Raw genomic sequence first — 24,266 nt, forward strand, 5'->3', positions numbered from 1 at the left:
CTCTCGACCTAGTGCACAGTGCATATGATTGTTACAGACGTTAGGAATCCTGCTGTCAGGAGTTTTCTCATGACCAAGTTCTTTGTTAAAACAAAGAGTGGTTGTTTGTCATGCCCACTTCACGGGAGCTTATTGCTTCTCATGAGGCATGGAAGACCTAAGAGATGTGGCCTCCACAACCCAGGGGAAGGTCTGGTAGGTGACATGCTGACCATCTATGCAGCCTTTGGAAAGATGGGTTAACAACTCATCTGGGCTGCTCCCTGAAAATTCTGACACTCCCATATTGATCACAAATCATAATCTTGTTATGACTGTGATAGAAACAGATTTTTTTTTTTAATGAATAAGGCTCTTGTTAGCTCTGTTAACTTCTTTTGAAACCTTTCAGGATGTGAATTGGGCAAAATCAACCTCCACACACCATTTTTCAGTGCTGTTTTGAGTAATTACATCTTCTCATATTTCTTAAATATAAAGACACTGTTTCAACAGCATATTTTAAAGGCTTACCTCATTTTGTAAATTTCTGATTATAGGTGTAGCATTTAAAATTCATCATGAAAAGAAGACTTTTTAAGGGAATGATAGAAGCTTGCATAAATGGCTTTTCAGAACACTGTGTTACGATTCTCTGTGTGGCAAATGCCACGATCTTGACCTTTATTCCTAAGGAAACAGCTGATATCCTACCTTGGTCCTTGTGGCTTCCAGAATTTTGGGAATCTTCAGTTGCTGACCCAAATATGAGCTCTTTTGAAGGTGAAGCACCTGACACTGCATGTTCAGAGGGTCTGCTCAGATAGAATATAAGCCTTTTTGTATAATGGATTTAAATTTTGGGGTTGCATAAAATTCTTGAATAAGGATCTATAACAATTAGAACTGGATTTTAAAGGGTGAAAAAGAAAAAGAAGCAAATCAACCATTAAAAAGTGGTTTTCAACAAGACAGAAACTTCTCTCCCATAATGGACATTGAAGGTTGGCAGCCCATGTGTGGTGGGGGGAACCCACAACCATCAGGGGCCCGTCTGCATCCCTGATGTCATCTCTGCTTTCAAGTGACTGTCTGAGCTCTGGCTATCAGCACTCATTTCTGTCTTCCAGTAACAGGAAGGGAGAAGCATGGAGGACAAACCTCCCTTTAAGGACGTTGCCTTCAAGTCCCTCCTTTTGGCAGAATTAGTCTCATGGCTACACTAGCTTGCAGTGGAGACAGATAAATGTGCTCTGTGTCCTAGGAGGCCATGTGCCTGGCAGAAACTGGAGGTTGTGTTACTAAGGAGAAAGAAAGGGTAGATGGTGTCAGGAGACCCCAAATGTAGTGATGGAAAGAATATGGAGTGATGTTCTTGCACACTTGCTATGTGCTTGGGATTCTGTGAGGCACTTTATGTTGTCAGTTCCCTAGATTGGGTAAGCTGAAACTCATTGTAAAGTCACAAAGCTGGGATATGAACCCTGTGCTGGTGAGGCAGCCTGGTGTCAGAGACAGATCGTGGGCTTCACATTCAAGTGTTGAACCCAGACTCTGTCATTTACCAGCTACATGACCTAGGCCAGATTGTATATCATCTCTGGGCTTCAGCATTCTCTTCTACATAAAGATAACAGGAAGACTTTCCTCATAAGAATATTGAATGGCATTGAAACATGTATAATATCGTATATGGAACAATTCGCCAGTCCAGGTTCGATGCACGATACTGGAGGCTTGGGGCTGGTGCGCTGGGACGACCCAGAGGGATGGTACGGGGAGGGAGGAGGGAGAAGGGAGGAGGGTTCAGGATAGGAAACATGTGTATACCTGTGGCGGATTCATGTTGATATATGGCAAAACCAATACAATATTGTAAAGTTAAAAAATAAAATAATAAAAAAAAGAATATTGTGAGAATTAAATCACACACACACACAGACAAGTAAAGTGTTTAACCAGCTGCCTTGATGTCCATGGGTTGCAGAGTCGGACACGACTGAGCAGCTAATACTTTCACTTTTGGGCTTCTTTGGTGGCTCAGATGGTAAAGAATCTGCCTGAAATGTAGGAGACCCAGGTTAGATCCATGGGTTGGAAAGATCTCCTGGAGAAGGGCCTGGCAACCCACTCCAGTATTCTTGGCTGGGGCATTCCATGGGCAGAGGAACCTGGCAGGCTTTAGTGCATGCGGTCACAGCGTCGGATGTATCTGAGCAACTATGACTTGACATATGGTGACAGTAGTCGTCATAACAGTCATAATATCTGATAGTCACTGTGTCTATCATAACGGATACTCCATGCACGGGAGGGCCCTTTCCAGTATAACTTTAAGTTTTCTGCTGTCTGTGTGGAAGCTTCAGCAATGGCTTGTTGTTTGTATGGAGTGGCTTCTAATTTCATGGATTGCTTCAGAAGCAAGCTCTTTTACTGGATTTCTTCAGACTCTTAGCCCCAAAATCCACTTATAAGGATTTATAAGGGGCCTTCTGATGGAGAGGGAAATGGAAACCCACTCCAGTATTCTTGCCTGGAAAATCCCTTGGACAGAAAGGCCTGGCAGGCTACAGTCCTTGGAGTTGCCAAGAGTTGGACACAACTTAGCAACTAAACCACCAGCACCAGGGGCCTTCTGAAGTTTCTGTTGAATATATTCTTTATTAATTCAGAAGCAGAAGCACATTTTTAAATGACCTGAGCCCTTAGGTAACCTATATATTCAGTATTGTAAATTTAGAAATGGTAGCCAAACTAAGGTATTTTTAAATAATCCATGTTCCTTCTACCATTTACTATCCAAGGAACTAGTACTTATCTGATTTTATAGTTTCAGGCTTTTTAGAAGTTGGTGAAAGGTATCCAATTAAAATAATTCTGCATTCATCTCTTTATTTCCTTTTTTTCTTTCAGAAATGTGATGTGCTGTGGGAAGACTTCCATCAGAAATTAGTGGATGGGTCCTTGCTGACACTGGACACCTATCTGGGCCAATTTCCCGACATAAAGGTATTTTATTCTGTGTCTGTAAAGGGAAGAATTTAATGGTTGCATGTACTTATTAAAAATGGGCAAGAGATAAGTGGAGTTAAAAGTCCTCAAGCTGACATCAAAGACAGAAACTTTTTGCCTATTTAAGTGTGGGATTTTTATTCTGTTCCTATCAGTATAAAATGAAATATAGTTACAGAAATAACATTTTCCCCTTTAATGAACTGCTTCATCTTTTATTTCTCTATAGAATTCTTTTTAATCATATATATATATATATATATATATATATAATCTGATCATAAATCAGAGCTACTAAAAAATTTCAGTCTATGTTCAAACCTTTTTATTATATGGGACTTGACAAGAATTTCCATTAGGATAAACAAGGTCATGAGGAAAGGAGAAACTTCATGGCAAATGTGAAAGCAAAATCTGATCTTTGTTCTGTATTTTGTGTATGTTTATAGCACACCTGCACATTCTTAAGATGTAAGCATTTCAAATAGATTTGCATCTGGATCTAAAAATATCCTGTCTAAAACATTTGTCTTATTTAACAGTTGGATTCATTGAAAGGGAAATACACAAATGAAGGATTGAATAGCACAGTTTCAGAATTGACTCTCAAGGTAAAGATGGTTTTTAAGCCATTAGGCTTGTAGATAGCAAATGGTAGCTTTGATAGATCAACCCTCCAGTTGTTTTCCCAGCTGAAAGAGGACTTCAAGGTAAGACAGCCACATGCTGCCTTTCCTGTAGATCAAGGAGCCGTAAACCACCATCCATGGGCATTTGCAGTATCTTAGTAGGTGACCTTTGATGTAAAGTTCCATTTAAACCTGGTCTTTTTTTTTTTTAGAAGCTTACAACAATACCCATTTATTAGCTCACAGTCTGTAGAACAGAATTCCAGGCATGGTTGCCTAACCTTTATAGACATTGCCAAACATCAGGAAAATACCTGCAGTAGTGTGAACTGGCTTTGGCCGTGAAACATAGTGAAACTTCTTGGCCGAAATCAATGACATTCATTTCCTTGGCCCTGCACAGAATGCCTAATGCTAGTTGGCTAATACTTCAGTGTGTTTTGGGGAAGCCAGAGGCACCAGACAAGAACCTAAGTGAGTCAGACTAGATACATTAGCTTTGTTGGCAAAATATCCTGGAGAACAAATCTAGATATCAATTCTCAGTGATGTTATCATCATAGGCAGCAGAACAATTTATTCAGTCATTATATAACTACATCCTAATGAAAAGATTTTAAGTCAGTTTTTAAAATTTTCTGAGAATTAAGAAGTTTTTAAATAAATTTTAAAATTCTGTACACAGAGAGTGCATTTTGAGACATCTTCAGATACTTTGATAGGCATTGACATTTTGTATTGGAATTTGCAGCATTTATGGAGCAAAGATTCTCAGAATTATCATCACATTTTAGAATATTGTTTATTGGATGGTAATTAATCTTCATGAAAATCAATTTCCAATAAGTCAGAAGGAGGTAAAAGAAAAGTTTGTCTTCCTATTGGAAAATTTCAAAGAACTTCGCAACTTATCTAAATTATTCAGATAATATTTGATAGTATGACTTTGATAAGCAAATGAAAATTGTGATTGCCTACAGAAGAACACATTTGAAAAGTTGTTGGGTTTCTTTTAGGATCAAAACTTAATGCCATCAAAAGAAGTGTGAAGCATTTATTATTTGTTATTTGCTATGGTACTTCCCAGCAAGTTACTTGGAAATTAGCCATTCTCTTTAGGAGTGTAAAATTACAGAAGACAAATAGACACAGAACTCCTTATGTTGAAACATAGATTAAAATAAACTCCTGATGGATTATTTTGGTTTATGTTTTCAGTTTGTTAAAACACTCAGTGGATTTTTACTTTTCCTGGGGTCCATGTGGTGGAGGGGCAAGCATAAAGATGATCCTCCACTTACTGAAACATCTTTACATGAGAGGTCTGGAATCATTTTTCCAGCTGCATGCCCTGAAGATAAATGAAATATATTTCATGGTTTTACCTGCATCATGAAAAGAACCTACATAATCTCTCTCTCTGTTTCTGTGAAGTCATGTTTAGACTATTAGAGCATACACATAGGGTTTCAACCAAGATAGAGAATTGCAAAAGCATTTCATATGATGAACAGTGAAGGGAACAGCAGTGTTTATCTTGGAAAAGAGAAAATTTGGAGTTGGGGAGTAGGTGGGACAGCTGCTTCTAGTGATTGAAAGACTTATCTTTTATGAAAATACACGAAAGTATGCATTTACCCAGTGGCTGGAAGTTAGAAGTGGATATAGACTCCGTTGTTTCATAAAGTGAGTGTTGAGTTTTTATATAATGAATGGGTTATTGATGAGAAGGGGCTTATGATTAAAAATACAGTGGAGAATTTTCAAAGCTTGGGACACAGTTAACCTCCTTGACTCTTGTTAATATCAACAAGCTGTGTGTAACCTCAGGCAGATTTCCAAATATTTACTGCAACCCATCAGCAAAGACTATGAAGTACCAGTTATGAGGGGATGATGTTTGACTTTTCCAACTGTGATTGGCAGGGCACCTGGTGTTACAGTTTTTTATACAGCACTGACATCTAACATCAGTGTTGTAATAAGAGCCAGCTTGTCACTAACCCAGGCAGGCTTACAGCTGTGAGCTGTTACTGTAAAATGCAGTTTAGAGTTTATCTTGGCAGCCATGCCTGAGCCACTAAGCATATATCTAGAGCAGTGGCCAAAATGAATGCCAAATTGGGAGTATTGTTGAAATTTTAAAAATTTCAGAAAATTATTTTCTTTGCTGCATAAGGTCAATTCATAGTGGGAAATCTGAAGTACTTTTAAATAAACCACTTAGTTCAACTATTTATTGGGACTTCCCTGGTGGTTTAGTGGTTAAGACTTCACTTTCTAATGCAGGGGAACAGGTTCAATCCCTGGTCAGGGAGCTACGATCCCAACATGCCTTGTCACCAAAACAAAACAAAAAATAGAAGGAATATTGTAACATGTTCAATAAAGATTTTTAAAAAATGGTCAGCATAAAAAGCAATCTTTTTAAAAAGACAAAAACCATTTACTATTAAGCTAGTAAATTTATTTAATAAAACTTACTATTGGATGGTTAAATTAGAATTGTATCATTTTCTATGTAAAAGCTGTGGTGTATTAACTCTACCCTTACTTAGGAGATGAGGTTTTCCAAATATCAAATAGGTAAGGAAATAAGATTGGCTCTTCAAACACAAAAATATGTGCATCAAAATGAGTGATGGCCTTCAAAATAATAACTTCTACCACAGTACGCTGAACTCTGTAATTGACTTGTCAGTTACACAAGAAAATGACTCACATTATTTACTTCACTTCTTGTTTGTGAACAAAAAATAAGATGATCCAGTGTACCTTCCCAGGCTTGGAAGTAATTGAATTTTAACGCTTTTCAAAAATCAAATTTGTCTTCAAAGAATCAAGGTTTGCTTCTTGGAAGATATTAAAGGAAACTCCCCACTCCCACGCCACCCAAGTCCGCAAAGCAGAGTTTTGTAAGAGTTTCCATAGCGTCACACAAGGCCACTGCCTCGAGGGTCAATGCTTCCTGGGAGGTAACAGATATTTGCTAAAAATAATGAGCTTTGTCACCTTATCAGACACTTCTCTCTGCTCTGCCTGGACTAATTCATTGCATATTTTAAGTGAATGTGGTATATCAGCCAAATTTTTCGGTAACATCAGTTGGAAGTGGTCTGTGCAGAGTCAAGTGAAAGGGATTGAAAGCATCTAAATGAGAGTAACTGCCTCACGGTGCCTGTTACCTCTCCTTCAGGGAGCGTAGAGGAGGAGCACAGCAGGACAGACAGTATCTGCATGACAGAGTCTGTCACAGAAACCTGGGCACTGCTAGAGGAGTACTAACCCAGAGTTAGGAGCAGGGAATGAGTGAGGCAAGTGAGGGCACAAAGGTTCAAAATATAAGGAGATGGGACTGCTCTGGTGGTCCAGTGGTTAAGAACCCACCTTTCATTGCCGGAGATGCAGGTTCAATTCCTGGTCTGGGAACTAAGATCCCACATACCACGAGGCAACTAAGTCCGCGCTCTGCAAAGTGCACAGCCCACATTCTCCTACATGCCACAGTGAAGACCCTGCATGCCACAACCAAGACCAGATGCAGCCATAAATAAAGAAATAAGTATTAAGAAAAACTTATTTTAAAGTCAAAAATTAAAAAAAAAATCTTATTTGCTTTTTTTTTTTTTAATCATTTCTGATACTCATTTCTTTGACAGCTCCACTTGGTATTGCAATTCTTATGTGGCAGTGAGTTCCCCCAAATGTTGTTTGTCTTAAAAAAAAATCTTTATTTCATCTTTACTTTTGGGAGGTATTTTTACTTGGAATAGAATTCTAAGATCTCTGTTGATTTTTATTTTTCAGTGCTTAAAAGATACCACTCCATTGTATCCTAGCTTGCACAGTTTCTGAAAATTAGTCTTCTGTAATTCTTACCTTTGTATTTGCTGTTTTTCTTTATTCTTGATTTTGAGCAGTTTGGCTATGATATAGCTGGCTGTGTCTTGTTTGGTATCTTTCTCTTTTGGGATTCTGAGTTTCTTGGAACTGAATTTTGATGGCTTCCTTATTTCGTAAAGTTCTCAGCCATTATTTCTTCAAATGTTTCTTCTGACTCTTGTTCTCATCTCTTTCTGAGAAGTCCAATTTATACTATGTTAGACTATTTGATATTGTATTAGAGGCCTTTTGTGGTTGATTCTGTTGTTTTTTTTTTCCTCCTTGTGGTTTAATGAGAATAATTTCTCTTGACTTAGCTTCAACTGTACAGTTTCTTTCCTCAACTGTTTTATGTCTAGTGAACAGATGTATCCTCTGATATATAAATTTTTTTTTGTCTTTAGCATTTCCATTTGATTTTCATTTAACTGTTTCCATGTATCTGCTGAAATTACCTGTTTATGTATTTTGTCTGATTTTCCAACTAGATACTTTAACATATTAGTCATAGTTATTTTAAAATTACTGATTGATACTTCCAACGTTTGGCTCATGTTTGGATTTGTTTCTGTTGATTGCTTTGTCCTTTCTCATGGGCCTTTTTTGTTTTTGTTTTTGTTTTTATGTATGTGTTTCAAAATCTTTGATTGAACGCCAGACTCCATGTATGGAAGAGTGAAGACTGAAATAATATTTATGCCTGGAAGTGGGCATTCTTTGTTGGCAAGCTGTTAATGTAAGAGCTAATTGCCGCTCGAGCTGGATTTGAGTTTCGTTGTTGCTATTGTTACTTTCAGTGCACCATCGCTTTCAAATTCCTCTAGAACTGAGCTGCTAATGCCTTGAGCATATAGACTAACATCTATAATATTTTCAGACTCTTGAGGTCAAGTCCAGTTTTTGCGTCTTTGACCCACATTGGGTGGGCCCTTGCATGCCAGAGAGTTCTTATTAGTGTTCCCGTTCCCCATCAGATTTCAGGAGTCCTTGTGTGCCTGTATTGCAGAGGGGCTTTCTACCCATACATTTATCCTTCCTCCAGTGGTAAGCAGCAATTTCTTGTTATTCAGTGGTGGACTTGGAGTAGGCAGGGCTGTTTATATTATCCTTTTCTGGTCTGTTTTAGTCAGAGTCAGTTTCACATTTGTGATTGGTCTAAGCAGGAGTTTGCTGCCCCTGCCCAAGTGGGATCAAACCTCTTCTTGTTATAGAAGTCAGATCTTAGGTCCAAGAAGTTTTTATTTTTAAAATATTTCTTTCTTTATTTATTTGGCTGTGCAGGATCCCAGCTGTGGCACGTAGAATCTTCAATCTTTGTTGTGGCATGCAAACTCCTAGTAGTGACATGTGGGATCCAGGTCCCTAATCAGGGATTGAACGCAAGTCCCCGGCATTGGGAATCCCAAGTTTTAGCCAATAAACCACCAGGGAAGTCCCCAAAGAATGTTTTATGTTCCTCCCCTATGGGTTGAGATTTTTTTTTTCTCCCACCCTTCTGTGTATTGCAATTATTTTTGAATATATCCTATGGACCCGGGGAAACAATAGTATGGGAAAGACTAGAGATCTCTTCAGGAAAATTAGAGATACCGAGGGAACATTTCATGCAAAGATGGGCTCAATAAAGGACAGAAATGGTAGGGACCTAACAGAAGCAGAAGATATTAAGAAGAGGTGGCAAGAATATACAGAAGAATTGTACAAAAAAGATCTTTACAACCCAGATAATCACAATGGTATGATCACTCATCTAGAGCAAGATATCCAGGAATGTGAAGTTAAGTGGGCCTTAGAAAGCATCACTACGAACAAAGCTAGTGGAGGTGATGGAATTCCAGTTGAGCTATTTCAAATCCTGAAAGACGATGCTGTGAAAGTGCTGCACTCAATATGCCAGCAAATTTGGAAAACTCAGCAGTGGCCACAGGACTGGGAAAGGTTAGTTTTCATTCCAGTCCCAAACAAAGGCAATGCCAAAGAATGCTCAAACTACCACACAGTTGTACTCATCTCACACACTAGTAAAGTAATGCTCAAAATTCTCCAAGCCAGGCTTCAGCAATACGTGAACCATGAACTTCCAGATGTTCAAGCTGAATTTAGAAAAGGCAGAGGAACCAGAGATCAAATTGCCAACATCTGCTGGATCATCGAAAAAGCAAGAGTTCCAGAAAAACATCTATTTCTGCTTTATTGACTATGCCAAAGCCTTTGAGTGTGTGGATCACAATGAACTGGAAAGTTCTGAAAGAGATGGGAATACCAGACCACCTGACCTGCCTCTTGAGAAACCTGTATGCAGGTCAGGAAGCAACAGTTAGAACTGGACATATAACCACAGACTGGTTCCAAATAGGAAAAGGAGTACGTCAAGGCTGTATATTGTCACCCTGCTTATTTAACTTCTATGCAGAGTACATCATGAGAAACGCTGGGCTGGAGGAAGCACAAGCTGGAATCAAGATTGCCGGGAGAAATATCAATAGCCTCAGATATGCAGATGACACCACCCTTATGGCAGAAAGTGAAGAACTAAAGGGCCTCTTGATGAAAGTGAAAGAGGAGAGTGAGAAAGTTTGCTTAAAGCTCAACATTCAGAAAACTAAGATCATGGCATCTGGTCCCATCACTTCATGGGAAATAGATGGGGAAACAATGGAAACAGGGGCTGACTTTTTTTTGATTGCAGCTGTGAAATTAAAAGACGCTTACTCCTTGGAAGGAAAGTTATGACCAACCTAGATAGCATATTCAAAAGCAGAGACATCACTTTGCTGACAAAGGTCCGTCCAGTCAAGGCTATGGTTTTTCCAGTTGGCATGTATGGATGTTAGAGTTGGCCTGTGAACAAAGCTGAGTGCTGAAGAATTGATGCATTTGAACTGTGATGTTGGAGAAGACTCTTGAGAGTCCCTTGGTCTGCAAGGAGATCCAACCAGTCCATACTAAAGGAGATCAATCCTGGGTGTTCATTAGAAGGACTGATGTTGAAGCTGAAACTCCAATACTTTGGCCACCTGATGGGAAGAGCTGACTCATTTGAAAAGACCCTGATGCTGGGAAAGATTGAGGGTGGGAGGAGAAGGGGACGACAGAGGATGAGATGGTTGGATGGCATCACTGACTTGATGTACATAGGTTTGGGTGGACTCCAGGAGTTGGTGATGGACAGGGAGGCCTGGCGTGCTGCAGTTCATGGGGTCGCAAAGAGTCAGACATGACTGAGTGACTGAACTGAACTGAACTGATGGACCTGGGGGATTCTTGTCCCTTCCCAGGATTAGTTTGGTTTTGCTTCTGCTTCTTCCCAGAATGGAGGATCTCTGCCTGGTGTCTCTGGACATGAAGATCTGTTGTTTCCTCCTCAAGTGGCATAAAGGTTTTGCTTTGTAAATAGAAAAATGACCTAGGAAATAGACAGGGCTTTGTGTCTACTCCTTGGCAGTCAGAGATCACCTCATTCTCACCTGCACTGCAAGGGGATGTCTTGTTCCCCAAACTCTGGTAGAATCCATTGGAAGCCCTAGGTAAGAGCTTGCTCATAAGTGCAAGTTACCCTCATGTCTTTTTATTTTTGGCTGTGCCGGTCTTAGTTGCAGTACACAGAATCTTTGGTTGTAGCATTCGAACTCTTAACTGCAGCCTGTGAAATTCTTAATTTCAGTATGTGCGGTCTAGTTCCCTGACCAAGGATTGAACCTGGGCCCCCTGAATTAGCAGCATGGAGTCTTAGCCACTGGGAAGTCCCTCCCCTGTGTCTTGGACTCCCAGCTCTTATTCCAAACTGACACCTTAGCCCCCAGTGGATCTTTAACAATTTGTTAAAATTTTAGCTGATCTCTTGTCCACTTCCTAAAGGAAATCAGTCCTGAATATTCACTGGAAGGACTGATGCTAAAGCTGAAACTCCAATACTTTGGCCACCCGATGCGAAGAACTGACTCATTTGAAAAGACCCTGATGGTGGGAAAGATTGCAGGCAGGAGGAGAAGGGGATGACAGAGGATGAGTTGGTTGGATGGCATCACAGACTCAATGGACATTAGTTTGAGTCAACTCCAGGATGGACAGGGAGGCCTGTCATGCTGCAGTCCATGGGGTTGCAAAGAGTCGGACAAGACTGAGTGACTGAACTGAACTGAACTTGTCCACTTGTATTGGGTTGGCAACAGCTTTTGCCTGCCAAAGGTGAAATGGTTTTTGTGTCTCATCTCTCCCTACAAAGACGCATCCCTCTTTGGGATTCAGATGGCTTTATTGGCTTGTGAGTTTATGTCTCTGATACAGTCAAGACAATTTATGTTTTTATAGACTATCCAGATATTTTTTTCTTGTTAGTGTGGGAGTAACATTCTTTGCAGCTCTCTATAGCCTAACTAGAAGTGAAAGTCTCTAGGAATCAATATATTCCTAAAGCTCCTCAGATATTTCTAACAAACAAAAGTGTTGTCAAACACTTCTAGGAAAAAAGGGTTTCTTAGGATTTATATCACTGCTGTTAGTGTGAGTGCTATTAGAATTATAAAAGCAGATCCTAATACAGTCTTTGACTGTCTTTAAAATGGAACATTTAAAGGTTCAGAATAAAGACTAATAGAGAGTATAGGTTGATGTGCTTTCCTCCACCAATTCTGGAATTTTTCTGGTCTTTGACTGCAAATTCTGCCTTCAGATCTTAATGATTGTCCTAATTATTATCAGAAGGAAGGTATGTACCTAATGGTAGTCACACAAATCTCTAGTGGTAAGGAATCTGCCTGCCAATGCAGAAGATGCAAGAGACTCGGTTTCTATCCCTGGTTGAGGAAGATGCCCTGGAGTAGGAAATGGCAACCCACTCCAGTATTCTTGCCTGGAAAATTCCATGGACAGAGGAGCCTGGCAGACTACAGTCCATGATGTCACAAAGAAATGGACATGACTGAATGTGCACACACACACACACACACACACACACACACACACATTCGCATAAAGGATTGAAGACAGTAGTTTGATTTCTAGCAGTCATTTGTCTACTGAAATTCTGGTTCACTTCGATCTCCAGCTACTCTGGACAAGGAAAGTGTTTTGGTCAAGAAGAGAATCTGTGACCGTGTCTCTCTCTTAGTGCTTATGCTTCCCTGTTGGCAGAATCGTATCGCCAAGCGCAGCCGGAAGCTGGTGGACTACGACAGTGCCCGCCATCACCTGGAAGCTTTGCAGAGTTCCAAGAGGAAGGATGAGAGTCGCATCTCTAAGGTAGGGACCAATTCCACTGTTGTCACCAGTCTCAGTACTCTATGACCTGTAGCAACTTTGCTTTTGAAATGAAATCTCTCTTTTCTCATGGAGATTGGAATCAGGATGGAATTTAGAAATTGAAATATGGGTCTTGTGGGATGCTGTCTATAATTTTGTAAGTTACACTAAGGGTTTTCAGGTCCTTGGTAGAATTCACTTGGGTGGCACTGACTCACACATTTTCATCATAATAAATGTTTACCCCTAGCAGTACTGCCTGATCATATAAAGTAATGTGTCCTTACACTCTTTATGTGTGTCATGTGTGTGCATGTGTGTGCATTGTAAGTCGCTCAGTCGTGTCCAACTTTTTGAAACAATTTTTGAGACACTGTAGCCCGCCATGTTCCTCTGTCCATGGGATTCTCCAGGCAAGAATGCTGGAGTGGGTTACCACATCCTACTCCAAGGGATCTTCCTGACCCAGGGATCAAACCCACGTCTCTATGTCTCCTGCATTGGCAGGTGGGTTCTTGACCACTAGCGTCACCTGGGAAACCTGCTGTGGTCCATACTTGATGACAAAATGAAGATTCAACTAGGAAATGAAGTGTGAAATTCTCAGATGTAACTTATACTTGAGAGTACAGATGTGTGCTACAATTGCTTGACATTCATTTTCTTTTAAAGAACCCATTTCCAGAGCTTTCTCCATATATGTCAGTCACTGACAGCTCATTGGAGACACATACAAACTTCTCTCTTGGCTTCCAGTCTTGTCTTCCCCCCATTTTCCCACACACAGCTTCCTGGATCACCTTTCTACTGAACGTACCCAGGTAGAATTTCTCCAGTGCTTAAGTCTTTTAATGGCTCCCATTGCCTGTCAAAAAGTTCTAAATTCCTTAGCATGGCCTATGCAACCTTCACAGCTGGTTTCTGACTCACCTCTCCATCTTGTCAGCTTTCAAGTCTTCTTTTCCCTGCTTTCCTTCCTCCACACAAACATCCTAATCTGGAGCTTCTATGACCTACTCACCGGCTCCTAAGCAGTCACTGTAAGAGCTGAGTTTCACATCAGGCCCCTGAGAAGCAGGGCACTGTGTTCAACACTTTATTTACATCCACTTTCCTTAATACTCACAACACCTGTGAGGTGGACATTGCTGTGTTCATTTATGGATCTTAGGTGCAGAAAGGTGGTAAAGAACGTCCACATGGTTAGTGAGAATCTCAACCTGAGCAACTCCGCCTGTATGTGTTGTCCACCATTCCCCACCACTTCATTAGCAAACAGTTGCTCACTCTTCAAGATTCAGTATCAAGTTAAAATATCACCTTTTCCATGGAGCCTTCTCTAATTCTTGCACTATCTTTCTTAATGGCATGCTCCATAATAGCTTATAAGCCCTCTCTTGTAGTTACTTAGACTTCCCACTAGACAGGGAATTTCTTGGGAAGCATCCTGGCCCAGTATCCCTAGCAGAGCATATAACAGTGTATGTGACAGGCACTTCGTGCAATTTTGAAGAATGAATGAATCTGCCAGAGACTGCAAGAGCAACCATTGTAATCAATCACATTTTCCCTTTTTAATAAGATTTAACACTTCACTTTTATTGAAAATGATCATGTGGATTTTAACCAGATTTCTCTCCTTTCCAAAATGTTCCAGGATGCCATAAAGCTATTTCCATTTTATATTAAATCTTGTTGTGTCTAGAAGTGTGGTATGCATGTGATGTTTTCAGTGTAAACATGTTATGTGTTATTTCTAGGCAGAAGAGGAATTTCAGAAAGCACAGAAAGTGTTTGAAGAGTTTAACGTTGACTTACAAGAAGAGTTACCATCATTGTGGTCAAGGTAAAGATGGTTCTGTATATGTTATAAGTTCAGGAATAGTGAATATTACTTGTCTTATTTCCTGTGATGCTTTAGCACTCATTGTCCAGTAGAAGTGTTCGATAATCTGTAATTTACAATATGGTAGCTTCTTACCACCGGAGAAGGCAATGGCACCCCACTCCAGTACTCTTGCCTGGAAAATCCCATGGACAGAGGAGCCTGGTAGGCTGCAGTCCATGGGGTCGCTAAGAGTCAGACACGACTGAGTGACTTCACTTTGACTTTTCACTTTCATGCATTGGAGAAGGAAATGGCAACCCACTCCAGTGTTCTTGCTGGAGAATCCCAGGGACGGGGGAGCCTGGTGGGCTGCCGTCTATGGGGTTGCACAGAGTCGGACATGACTGAAGCGACTTAGCAGCAGCTTCTTACCACATGTGGTTGACCATGAGCACTTGGAATATGTTTAGTATGACCTGGGAACTGAATTTTAAATTTATGTTATTTTGTTTTAATTCATTTAAATTTAAATAACCCAATTTGGTTAGCTACCACATTGGACAGCACTGTTTTAGACTTTTATTTCAAGTAGAGATACAAATCTCATTTAGAGGCATTAGGAGAACTATCCTTAACCTTGAAATTTAAAGGATAAATTTTTAACCCTTGGAAGAACATTTTATTTCAAGGGGTCATCTAGTCTCTGTCTTTTGTGTGAAACCTCTACTGTCAGCTCTCACCTGTTAATCTGAGCTTCATTCTTATTTTATAAATGAAATATTCTTTTTTTATGGGTACTCTGCATTTCTCATTCCATTAACTTCAGTTTTCCCATTTAGTGGTAGAACCAAGAAGTTGTTGGGTGAAGTGGGGCCTTATGTCTCAGTTTTCACCAGCACATCCATGCTACCACCCTGAATAAACAGGATTGTGCTTGTCATGCAACACTGCTTTAAGTAAAATTCTAAATCTTGGTTCGGATGTGGAGGACAGGGAACCCTCCTACACTATTGGTGAGATTGTAAATTGATGCAGCCACTATGGAAAACAGTATGGAGGTCCCTCAAAAAATTAAAAATAGATTTATTATATGATCCAGCAGTCCCACTCCTGGGAATATACCTGGACAGAACTATAATTCAAAAAGATACATGCACCCCTATGTTCATAGCTGCACTATTCACAATAGCTAAGACATGGAAACAACCTGAATGTCCATCAACAGAGGAATGGGTAAAGATATGGTATATGTATACAATGGAATACTACTCAGCCATAAAAGAACAAAATAATGCAAAATTGCAGCAACACAGGTGCACCTAGAGATTATCATACTAAGTGAAGTGAGAAAGACAAATACCATATGATATCACTTAAATGTAGAATCTAAAATATGGCACAAATGAACATATGCGTAAAACAGACTCATAGAGCATACTTCTTCCATTGAAGGGGGCTCAGGGGGAAGCAGTGACCAGCTCACTGGGGCAAGACAGGCTTCCCTCAGGGCAGAGGGGAGAGTGTCCTGGCCTGCATTCTGGGACCGCAGTAGGCTCAGCTGTTAAGCCTTTCCATGGTTTCCAAGAACAAAGAAACCTCTTAAAGAAGAAATTAAGTTGGTCTTAACAGCTAACCAGAAGGGCCCTGAGGATGCCTCAGACAATACTTTGGGGAAATGGTAATGTCTCAGAGTCCCTTGTTGATGAAGAGCTTGTGAAAAGAATCCTCATTTTATAGCTGATATTATCAGACTACCTGACAGCAGATAATATCACAGTTCAGAGCCTGGTACTCTTTGTGGGTGTATGTTTTACTGCTGACAACACCAGTTTTTTGTAAGTCAAGGTTATAGTCCGAATGTGTTCTTCCAGTAGAATGAGTGCCAAATTTGCTCATTCACTAGTTTGTTAATCTGCTTATCCGTTCGCTCATTCATTCATGGAATATTTACTGCATCGCCTGTTCTGTGCCAACTGCTATTAGGTGCTGAGTCTGTTCTTGTGAACTAGCCAAAGGCAGTTCCTGCTTTGATAGAATCTCTGATTTCGTAAATAAGAATCACTATATGATAAGTGGCATCAAAACTACTGAACATTTTTTTTAAAAAATTAAATACATCCTTATTGATTTGATTTCTGAGTTCTCAAAGGAAACAAAATCTTAGAAAATCATAGATGTTTGTCTAGTCATTCTAAATAAGGTGTTTCTTACTAGTACTGTGCCAATTATTTTTCTAAATAATCATTGGAATAAACAAGCTGTGTATCAGGAAGCAATTTAAAGATAGAAGAATGGGGATTCTTGTTTTTGCTAAATGTATTCAAGGTTCAGTGCCTTTAATAGAAAATTCTGTATGAATAATAAGAATAAAACAAGCTCCAAGAAAGAAACAAGCAAATTCAAATGCACAATAGATAAAGGAACAAAAGAGGATTAACTCAGCTTTCATTAATGGAAGATAAATTAAAAGCAGGTGAGATGCTAGCTCTTTCCCAGCATATTTACAAAAGTTTTGTGTCAAGGGCCTAGAAGGTGCCTGCATAGGGAAGCGGGTCAGCAGCGCCCGTCAAAGCTGCTCTTCTCTGTACCTTTCACCCAGCGTTTACAGTCAAGAAGTTTATTCGGAGGAAACAGTAAGCTGGACACAGAGTTCATTTCATAGATCTTCATTAGGGTTTTGTTTAGTATAGTGAAAAATTGATGCAAATAAAACAATAACCACCAATCAACTTCAGCTGGGCTTCCACCATGGCTTAGCAGGTAAAGAATCGCTTGCAATACAGGAAACACAGGAGATGCAGGATCAGTCCCTGAGTCGGGAAGATCCCCTGGAAGAGGAAATGGCAACCCGCTCCAGTATTCGCCCTAAAAAATCCCACGGATAGAGGATCCTGGTGGGTTATAGTCCACAGGGTTGCAAAGAGTCAGACATGACTGAATGACTAATCACAACTTTAGCTACCTCCCCCTTCCCCATCTGCACCCACCTATTTAAATCTGATCCTTCTTCATGGCAGCCTGTTTGTCCTCTCAAGCAGATGTTTGCAGCTGGCCCATCCTACCCTCTTCTCTTAGTTCCTTCAGCTGTTTCTGTCCAAAGCTGCTGAGTTTTGGTATTTAATCTTGTGTGGCTGTTTGTATTAATGTGAATATTCACATGCTGTTTTGAAATCTGCTTCTTTCTCTCAGCAGTGTGAATGAAGCATATGTTCATAATAAACTTCTCTATCTCAAAATCTTTACAAAGTACATATCTAAAACACAAATTCTTGGGGCAGTGATTCTAGAATCACTGGTTCTGAACCAGCAGCATCAGTATCACATAGAACTTATTAGAAGTTCATCACAGACCTGAGGTTCCCTAGTGACTCAGATGGTAGAGTTTGCCCGCAGTGCAGGAGACCTGGGTTTGATCGCTGGGTTGGAAAGATCCCCTGGAGAAGGGAATGACAACCTACTCCAGTATTCTTGCCTGAAGAATTCCAAGGACAGAGGAGCCTGGCGGCTACAGTACATGGGGTTACACAGAGTCGAACACAACTGAGCAACTAACACACACATGTGCACACACACACACACATCTCAGACCTATTAGATTGGAAATAAATCTGTAAGTGATCTTGATGCACATAAAAGTGTGAGAAATGTTTCTTTGGGTATTAACCAGATATCAGGAAAGACTGTGTTCTATACCAAAAGATGGTATCCATTCATTAACGGATCAGGAAAGGTTGGACCTACTTTGGGTTAAGTATTTTTATTTAATCTAGTGTTACTCAAAATTATGTAAAGAAAATCTGTTTTTTAATATATGTAATAGCCATTAAAAACACAGTTTTGCTGATTGGGCTTTCTCTTCTTTCCTCTTTGTATTTCCACATGGTAGACGAGTTGGATTTTATGTCAATACTTTCAAAAATGTCTCCAGCCTAGAAGCCAAGTTTCATAAGGAAATCGCAGTGGTGAGTAATGATGATTATTTTTCCATATGGAATATAAAGTAAATGAACATTTATTCTGGAAGCAAATGCAATGGCACACATTAGGCAAAGAATTTACTCTCTTTCATGTTTCTTTTAATAGTGTGTTTTGATTCTCAGTAATATTTCTACATTGTTTTGTAGTGATCACATGTTTCTATAAATCTGGTTCAATTTGTGCTTTCATGAACCCCTGCCTACTTGTTACAATCATACAATCTTTTTTATTTTTTCAGGCAGTTTTTAAAGTTGGATTTTCAAGTCTTTAGGCTGAGGAAAAATTGGTCTCCAAATAGATAGTCAGCATTTGTGTCATTGAGTAAGATTTTCTTAGTTCAACAGGGTGATTGTATCACTTTTATCTCTAATAGAATGAATGTAAATAATAAGTGTGTGTTTTCTCCTCTATTATCTGGTTTATATATATGTTAATTTTGTGTTTGTGGCCTTACAGTTTTGACATGCATTTTAAATTGGACCCAGTTCAGACATTAAATTATTCTGAGACCATCCATGCTATCATAAGTTCCTTGATGTTTCAATAAACAATTCCTTCCTGGGGGCAGTAGCCTGAATTTGCAGCAGAATGACTTAAAATTAATAGACAAGTGACATCTGTCTTCCTAGCTTTGCCACAAACTGTATGAAGTGATGACGAAACTGGGTGACCAGCATGCTGACAAGGCCTTCACCATTCAAGGAGCTCCCAGGTAGGCCATGTTCATGAAAGCCAAGTTCATCTGTGTATACCTTTAAGGCAAAAATTGTTGCAATTTCTACAGCCTATACCAGCATCTTTTACTCATCCTACAAAGATCTAAAATCAAGGAATTTTTCCATCCAGAGGCTGATACCAGAACTTAGTTCTGTGCTTTTACATTGACTCTTAGCCTTCAGATGTATCCTCATGGACTTTTGTCACTACAGAGTGCCATCTACCTCTTTTTGCTTTCCAGCTATAATGTCAATTTCTTGCATAAAAATTCTAGTTGTGCACTTGTTACTTTATTTGGAGAGGAAAAGAATTCCCTAAACCTATAGCAATTAGTCTTGTTATTTATTGGGTTGGCCAAAAAGCTTGTTCAGGTTTTTCTATTACCATATTATGGATTTTTCTATAACATCATATATTACGAACTTTTTGGCCAACCCAGTGTATTGGTGTTGATAACCTTTAATGAATCCTTTTTGGGAGAGGCAAAAGGAAGTAAGTGAGACCTCACTGTCATCTTCCCTCTTAACTTGACCTTGCAAACACTGCATTGTTTGGGTTTTGTTGAACATTGGTTTGTTTTTATTTTGAGTGTGCCTGTAAGATGTACCAAAGGCTCAGTGATCTGTAGATGAATAGTCTACAGTGCCAGGGTTTGGATTCACAGCATCTTACTCTTATGATTTGGGAATCCCTTTTATCCATCCTTCTCAGGCGTTATGTACTCAGGCTAGTGAGGCTTGGGTTGGAATTTAGAGGACTCAAATTTCAGTTTTATGACTCTGCAGTTAATTTGCTCTGCCTTCCTGGAGGAAGTTCAGTAACCTTTCTGGATAAAGGGCTCATTTTTAAAATCAATAGAAATAAAAATATGCTATTGAACTAAACAACTTGTAAGGAAATAACACAGTCCTGACAGTCTATGATTTTCGATCCATTGATGTATACCCACATACCCATGCATTTATAAAAACACAGTGCTCTTACACAGGCACTGCCACTTCCATGTATTAGTGTTTGGAACCTCCTGGAGACAGCTAATTTTCTCATTTGATGCTATTTGGTCTAGATATACATGTAGTCCCTACCCTGGCTGCTATACTAAGTGAGCATTAAGTATATTGTCTTAGAACATGGCCTAAAAGAAGACAGGAAAGGGATAGAACTATTGTGTCCAAACTGAGAACGAAATGTAATAAGAATATCACAATGACATTTGGGTGATTTAGGAAGGAAGTACACGGGGAAAGGTGGCTTCCTTATACAGAGATGAAGGGACGATGGATGCATGTATATGTACGGCTGAGCTGCATCGCAGTTCACCTGAAACTGCCACAACGTTATCTGCTGTGAAAGTGACAGTCGCTCAGTTGTGTCCGACTCTTTGCGACCTCATGGACTATACAGTCCATGGAATTCTCCAGGCCAGAATCCTGGAGTGGGAACCTTTCCCTTCTCCAGGGGATCTTCCCAACCCAGGGATCAAACCCAGGTCTCCTGCATTTCAGGCAGATTCTTTACCAACTGAGCCACAAGGGAAGCCCATTATCAGTTATACCCCAATACAAAAATAAAAAGTTTAAGGTTTTGAGGGGGGAAAAAGGTATCTGGAAATTTCGTTGCTGCTGAATCAGATACAATGAAGAGAAAATGGGGCCACGACCGCTTAACAAATGTTCTTCATTTTTTTCAACGTTCCTCCGCAGAACGAGGTGGTGAGTGAGCTCAGAGGGGCCTCCATTAGGCATAGATTGGTGGCCGTGCTTCCCAGGGGAGACCATGATTGGCAAGGTTCCAATCATGTGTGTGTCCGTGTCCTGTCCACGGGACCCATTCCCTCGGCCCGTTGAATCTGTAGACCCTCCTGCTGTGTACGTGCTCATTTATTTGGGGGTACAGACTTGTTCCTTCAATCTGTAGAGTTTAGAAATTCTTAGAGAGTAGGATGTGTCCCCAGTGGTGGGTTAACCATTGCATTTGGGCTGATCACGAACATCTGGCCTGGGGCCAGGAGCATGATGGGCTCTCAGTAAACATTATAGACTCTCATCCATCACATAATTCGTTTGCACATGTCTGAATTGAGTTATTGTGCTGTAAGGTGTAGAAAGCGAGACAACAAATTAATTTTTAAATATTATCAGAAAGTACGCCTACCAAATCTTAATGAACATTTGTCCTGGGGATGCCTTTTAATAGCCAATTTATCACTTGGTAGGGCAGGGTAGGTTTTGCTATAGATTATGCCATAGCAGGTTTCTCTTATAAATCAAAAGTGAAATTAGTTCAATTAATTCAGCTTATGTTTGGAAGATTCTTGCAGAGCTATTTGGCTCAGTGGAAAGAATAGGAGTTCAAATTATTAAGGCCTGAATTTGGATCCACGAAATTTTCCAGTGACGTTAGGGATTTTTTATCCTCTCTGTGCCCCACTTTACTTATGTGTAAAGTGGAGACAATAATGCACTGGGTCTTGAGATCAGCGGCGGTAACGTAGGAATGGGATCTTGCAGACAGGGACAATGAATGGCACCAGTTATTGCGTCACCGTTACTAATAACCAGGATGAACAGGAAGAGGGAGTAGATAACCAATAGTGCCTGTCATGCCTGAGAGTTCTGTGAGAAGGAAGGCCCCTGAGAAATAAGGACCACTCCATAGAGAGCACCTTGCTTACCCTCTGTGTTCATTCAGCGACTCGGGTCCTCTCCGTATTGCAAAGACGCCTTCGCCACCTGAGGAGGCTTCACCCATCCCGAGCCCGACAGCAAGTCCCAATCACACGTTGGCACCTGCATCTCCTGCACCAGTCCGACCTCGGTCACCCTCACAGGTAGGAAGATGTCACATGTATGAGGGGGACCGGAAGAACCCAGGCTGAGCTGACCCCACCTGGGATAAGCCCGTGGGGTACAGTCATTGACAGGAGTTTTCAGTGTGAGCCTTGGCTATTGGGATCATCACTAAGGAATAAACTTCCCTTTTTTTACTCAGATTTTTATGTTTCCTTACATACCCTCTGCTTCAGTGGGTTGAGACATCTCTTTCCACGATCTCAACTTCCTGAGGCTCGCATGATCTCGTCTTCTCAGCGTCTTGCACTTTTAAGGCTCTGTTGAATCCTGCCTTCTGCACGTGGCCTCCCTCCTGTTAGTCTTTAGGTAACACCTGGAGCACAAACGGCCATGATGTTTATGTCAGTTCACATTTGTTTTTGTATCACCCGTGGCATATTGTGCATGCACTCAGCAAAAGTGATGGAACAAGTGATTGAAAGAAACAGAAAGGGCCAAGCAAAGGCAAATGTAGAGAAAAACAGCCACCCTCATTATCCCTTCTTTTGGAGAAAATGAAATTCCTATGGGGAAACTTGAAGTGTCCAATCCAGCTCAAGCTTTCTTGTGTATGGTTGAAACTAAAGATCGTTGCAAAAAGATGTGAATAATGGATAGAGCTCTAAAGTGCTTATTTGTTGTTTATTCACGAAGTCATGTCTGATTCTTGTGTGACCCCATGGACTGTAGCCAGCCAGCCTCCACTGTCCATGGGATTTCCCAGACAAGAATACTAGAATGGGTTGCCATTCCCTTCTCTGGGGGATCTTCCCGACCCAGGGATCAAACCTGAGTCTCCTGCACTGGAGACTGAATCTTTACTTTACTTTATTGGCAGGCAGATTCTTTACTGCTGAGCCACCTTTCCAAAATACTGGAGTGCAGAGTGAGGTGTATGCTGTCCACAGTGGTCTCACTGACTCTAGTGAAATCTTGCTAGATTTTAGTTCTAGAACTCTAATGTGCTGCTGAAATGAGAAATCATTTGCTGTTGACTTTGGAGAAGGTATGGCATTAGTTTGGGCTTGCCAGGTGGTACTAGTGGTAAAGAACCTGCCTGCCAATATAGGAGATGGAAGAGACTGGGTTAAATCCCTTGGTTGGGAAGATCCCCTGGAGGAGGGCATAGCAACCCACTTCAGTATTCTTGCCTGGAGAATCCCCATAGACAGAGGAGGCTGGCTGGCTACAGTCCATAGGGTCACACAGTCGAACACGACTGGAGCGACTTAACCCACACGCACGCACGCATGGCCTTATTTTAACTTGAGAGGCACAGGTACATGGCCCTGCAGTGCTGTGATATAGCACTTGTGTTAAGATGGATGGAGTCTCGTGGCCTGAATTTTCCTTATTGGACCATTATTTGTCACACCATAGCTACAAGCAGGCATTCTTTGCCTGAATCAGGTGGGCTGATTTCTCAGTGCAGACCAGAATTTGAATCAGGGATCAATCTCATCCCCTGGCTCTGTTCCCAAGACATTTCTGCATGTCTGCCATGCCATCTTCCGCTGAATTAAACCCTGTTTGTTTGTGTGTGATGTTTCTTAGACAAGGAAAGGGCCTCCTGTCCCGCCTCTTCCTAAAGTCACCCCAACGAAGGAGCTACAGCAGGAGAACATCATCAGTTTCTTCGAGGACAACTTTGTTCCTGAAATCAGTGTGACCACACCTTCCCAGGTGAGCACCTGAAACAGAGCTGGGATGTCCATGGACGCTCCATGGCAGAGGGACTCTCACGGCTTAGCTTTGGAGAAGGTGGCAGATGTGAGAGCCAATGGTGAAATTTAGTTGTTATTCAGGTTTGCTTTAATTACCTGATGTGTCTGAAGGACTCTCAAGTGACAGATGTACAGTATTTGAAAAGACTCCTTCTTTCCATTATTAAGAGCTGTGAATCATTACTTTAGGAAGTTGGAAAATACTAAAAAAGTGTAAAGTGAAGAATCTTAATAAGCCCTTAAATCATAGCGCTCTGACATAGCCACTGGTGCATTTAGGTTTGTGTGCTGTGTGTGTTTAGTTGCTCAGTCGTGTCTGACTCTTTGCAACTCCATGGATTGTAACCTGCCAGGCTCCTCTGTCCATAGGATCCTCCAGGCAAGAATACTGGAGTGGGTTGCCAGGCCCCACTCCAGGGAATCTTCCCAACCCAGGGATCGAACC

The 24,266-nt window shown here is 40.7% G+C and overlaps 1 protein-coding gene across 2 annotated transcripts in view; it reads left to right on the top strand.

The window, feature by feature from the left end:
• The window catches only part of AMPH (amphiphysin), a 219,148-nt gene that overhangs the window by 135,290 nt on the left and 59,592 nt on the right, over nt 1-24,266 (top strand). For both annotated transcript variants that reach the window (XM_055590769.1, XM_055590770.1), the window contains 7 exons: nt 2,893-2,988; nt 12,636-12,743; nt 14,504-14,589; nt 18,458-18,533; nt 19,179-19,261; nt 21,958-22,096; nt 23,652-23,780. In XM_055590769.1, coding sequence (XP_055446744.1) covers nt 2,893-2,988; nt 12,636-12,743; nt 14,504-14,589; nt 18,458-18,533; nt 19,179-19,261; nt 21,958-22,096; nt 23,652-23,780 — 717 coding nt within the window. The remainder of the gene's footprint in view (nt 1-2,892; nt 2,989-12,635; nt 12,744-14,503; nt 14,590-18,457; nt 18,534-19,178; nt 19,262-21,957; nt 22,097-23,651; nt 23,781-24,266) is intronic.

Source organism: Bubalus kerabau, chromosome 8 (assembly GCF_029407905.1).
Source record: "Bubalus kerabau isolate K-KA32 ecotype Philippines breed swamp buffalo chromosome 8, PCC_UOA_SB_1v2, whole genome shotgun sequence".
Classification (NCBI taxonomy): Eukaryota; Metazoa; Chordata; class Mammalia; order Artiodactyla; family Bovidae; genus Bubalus; species Bubalus kerabau.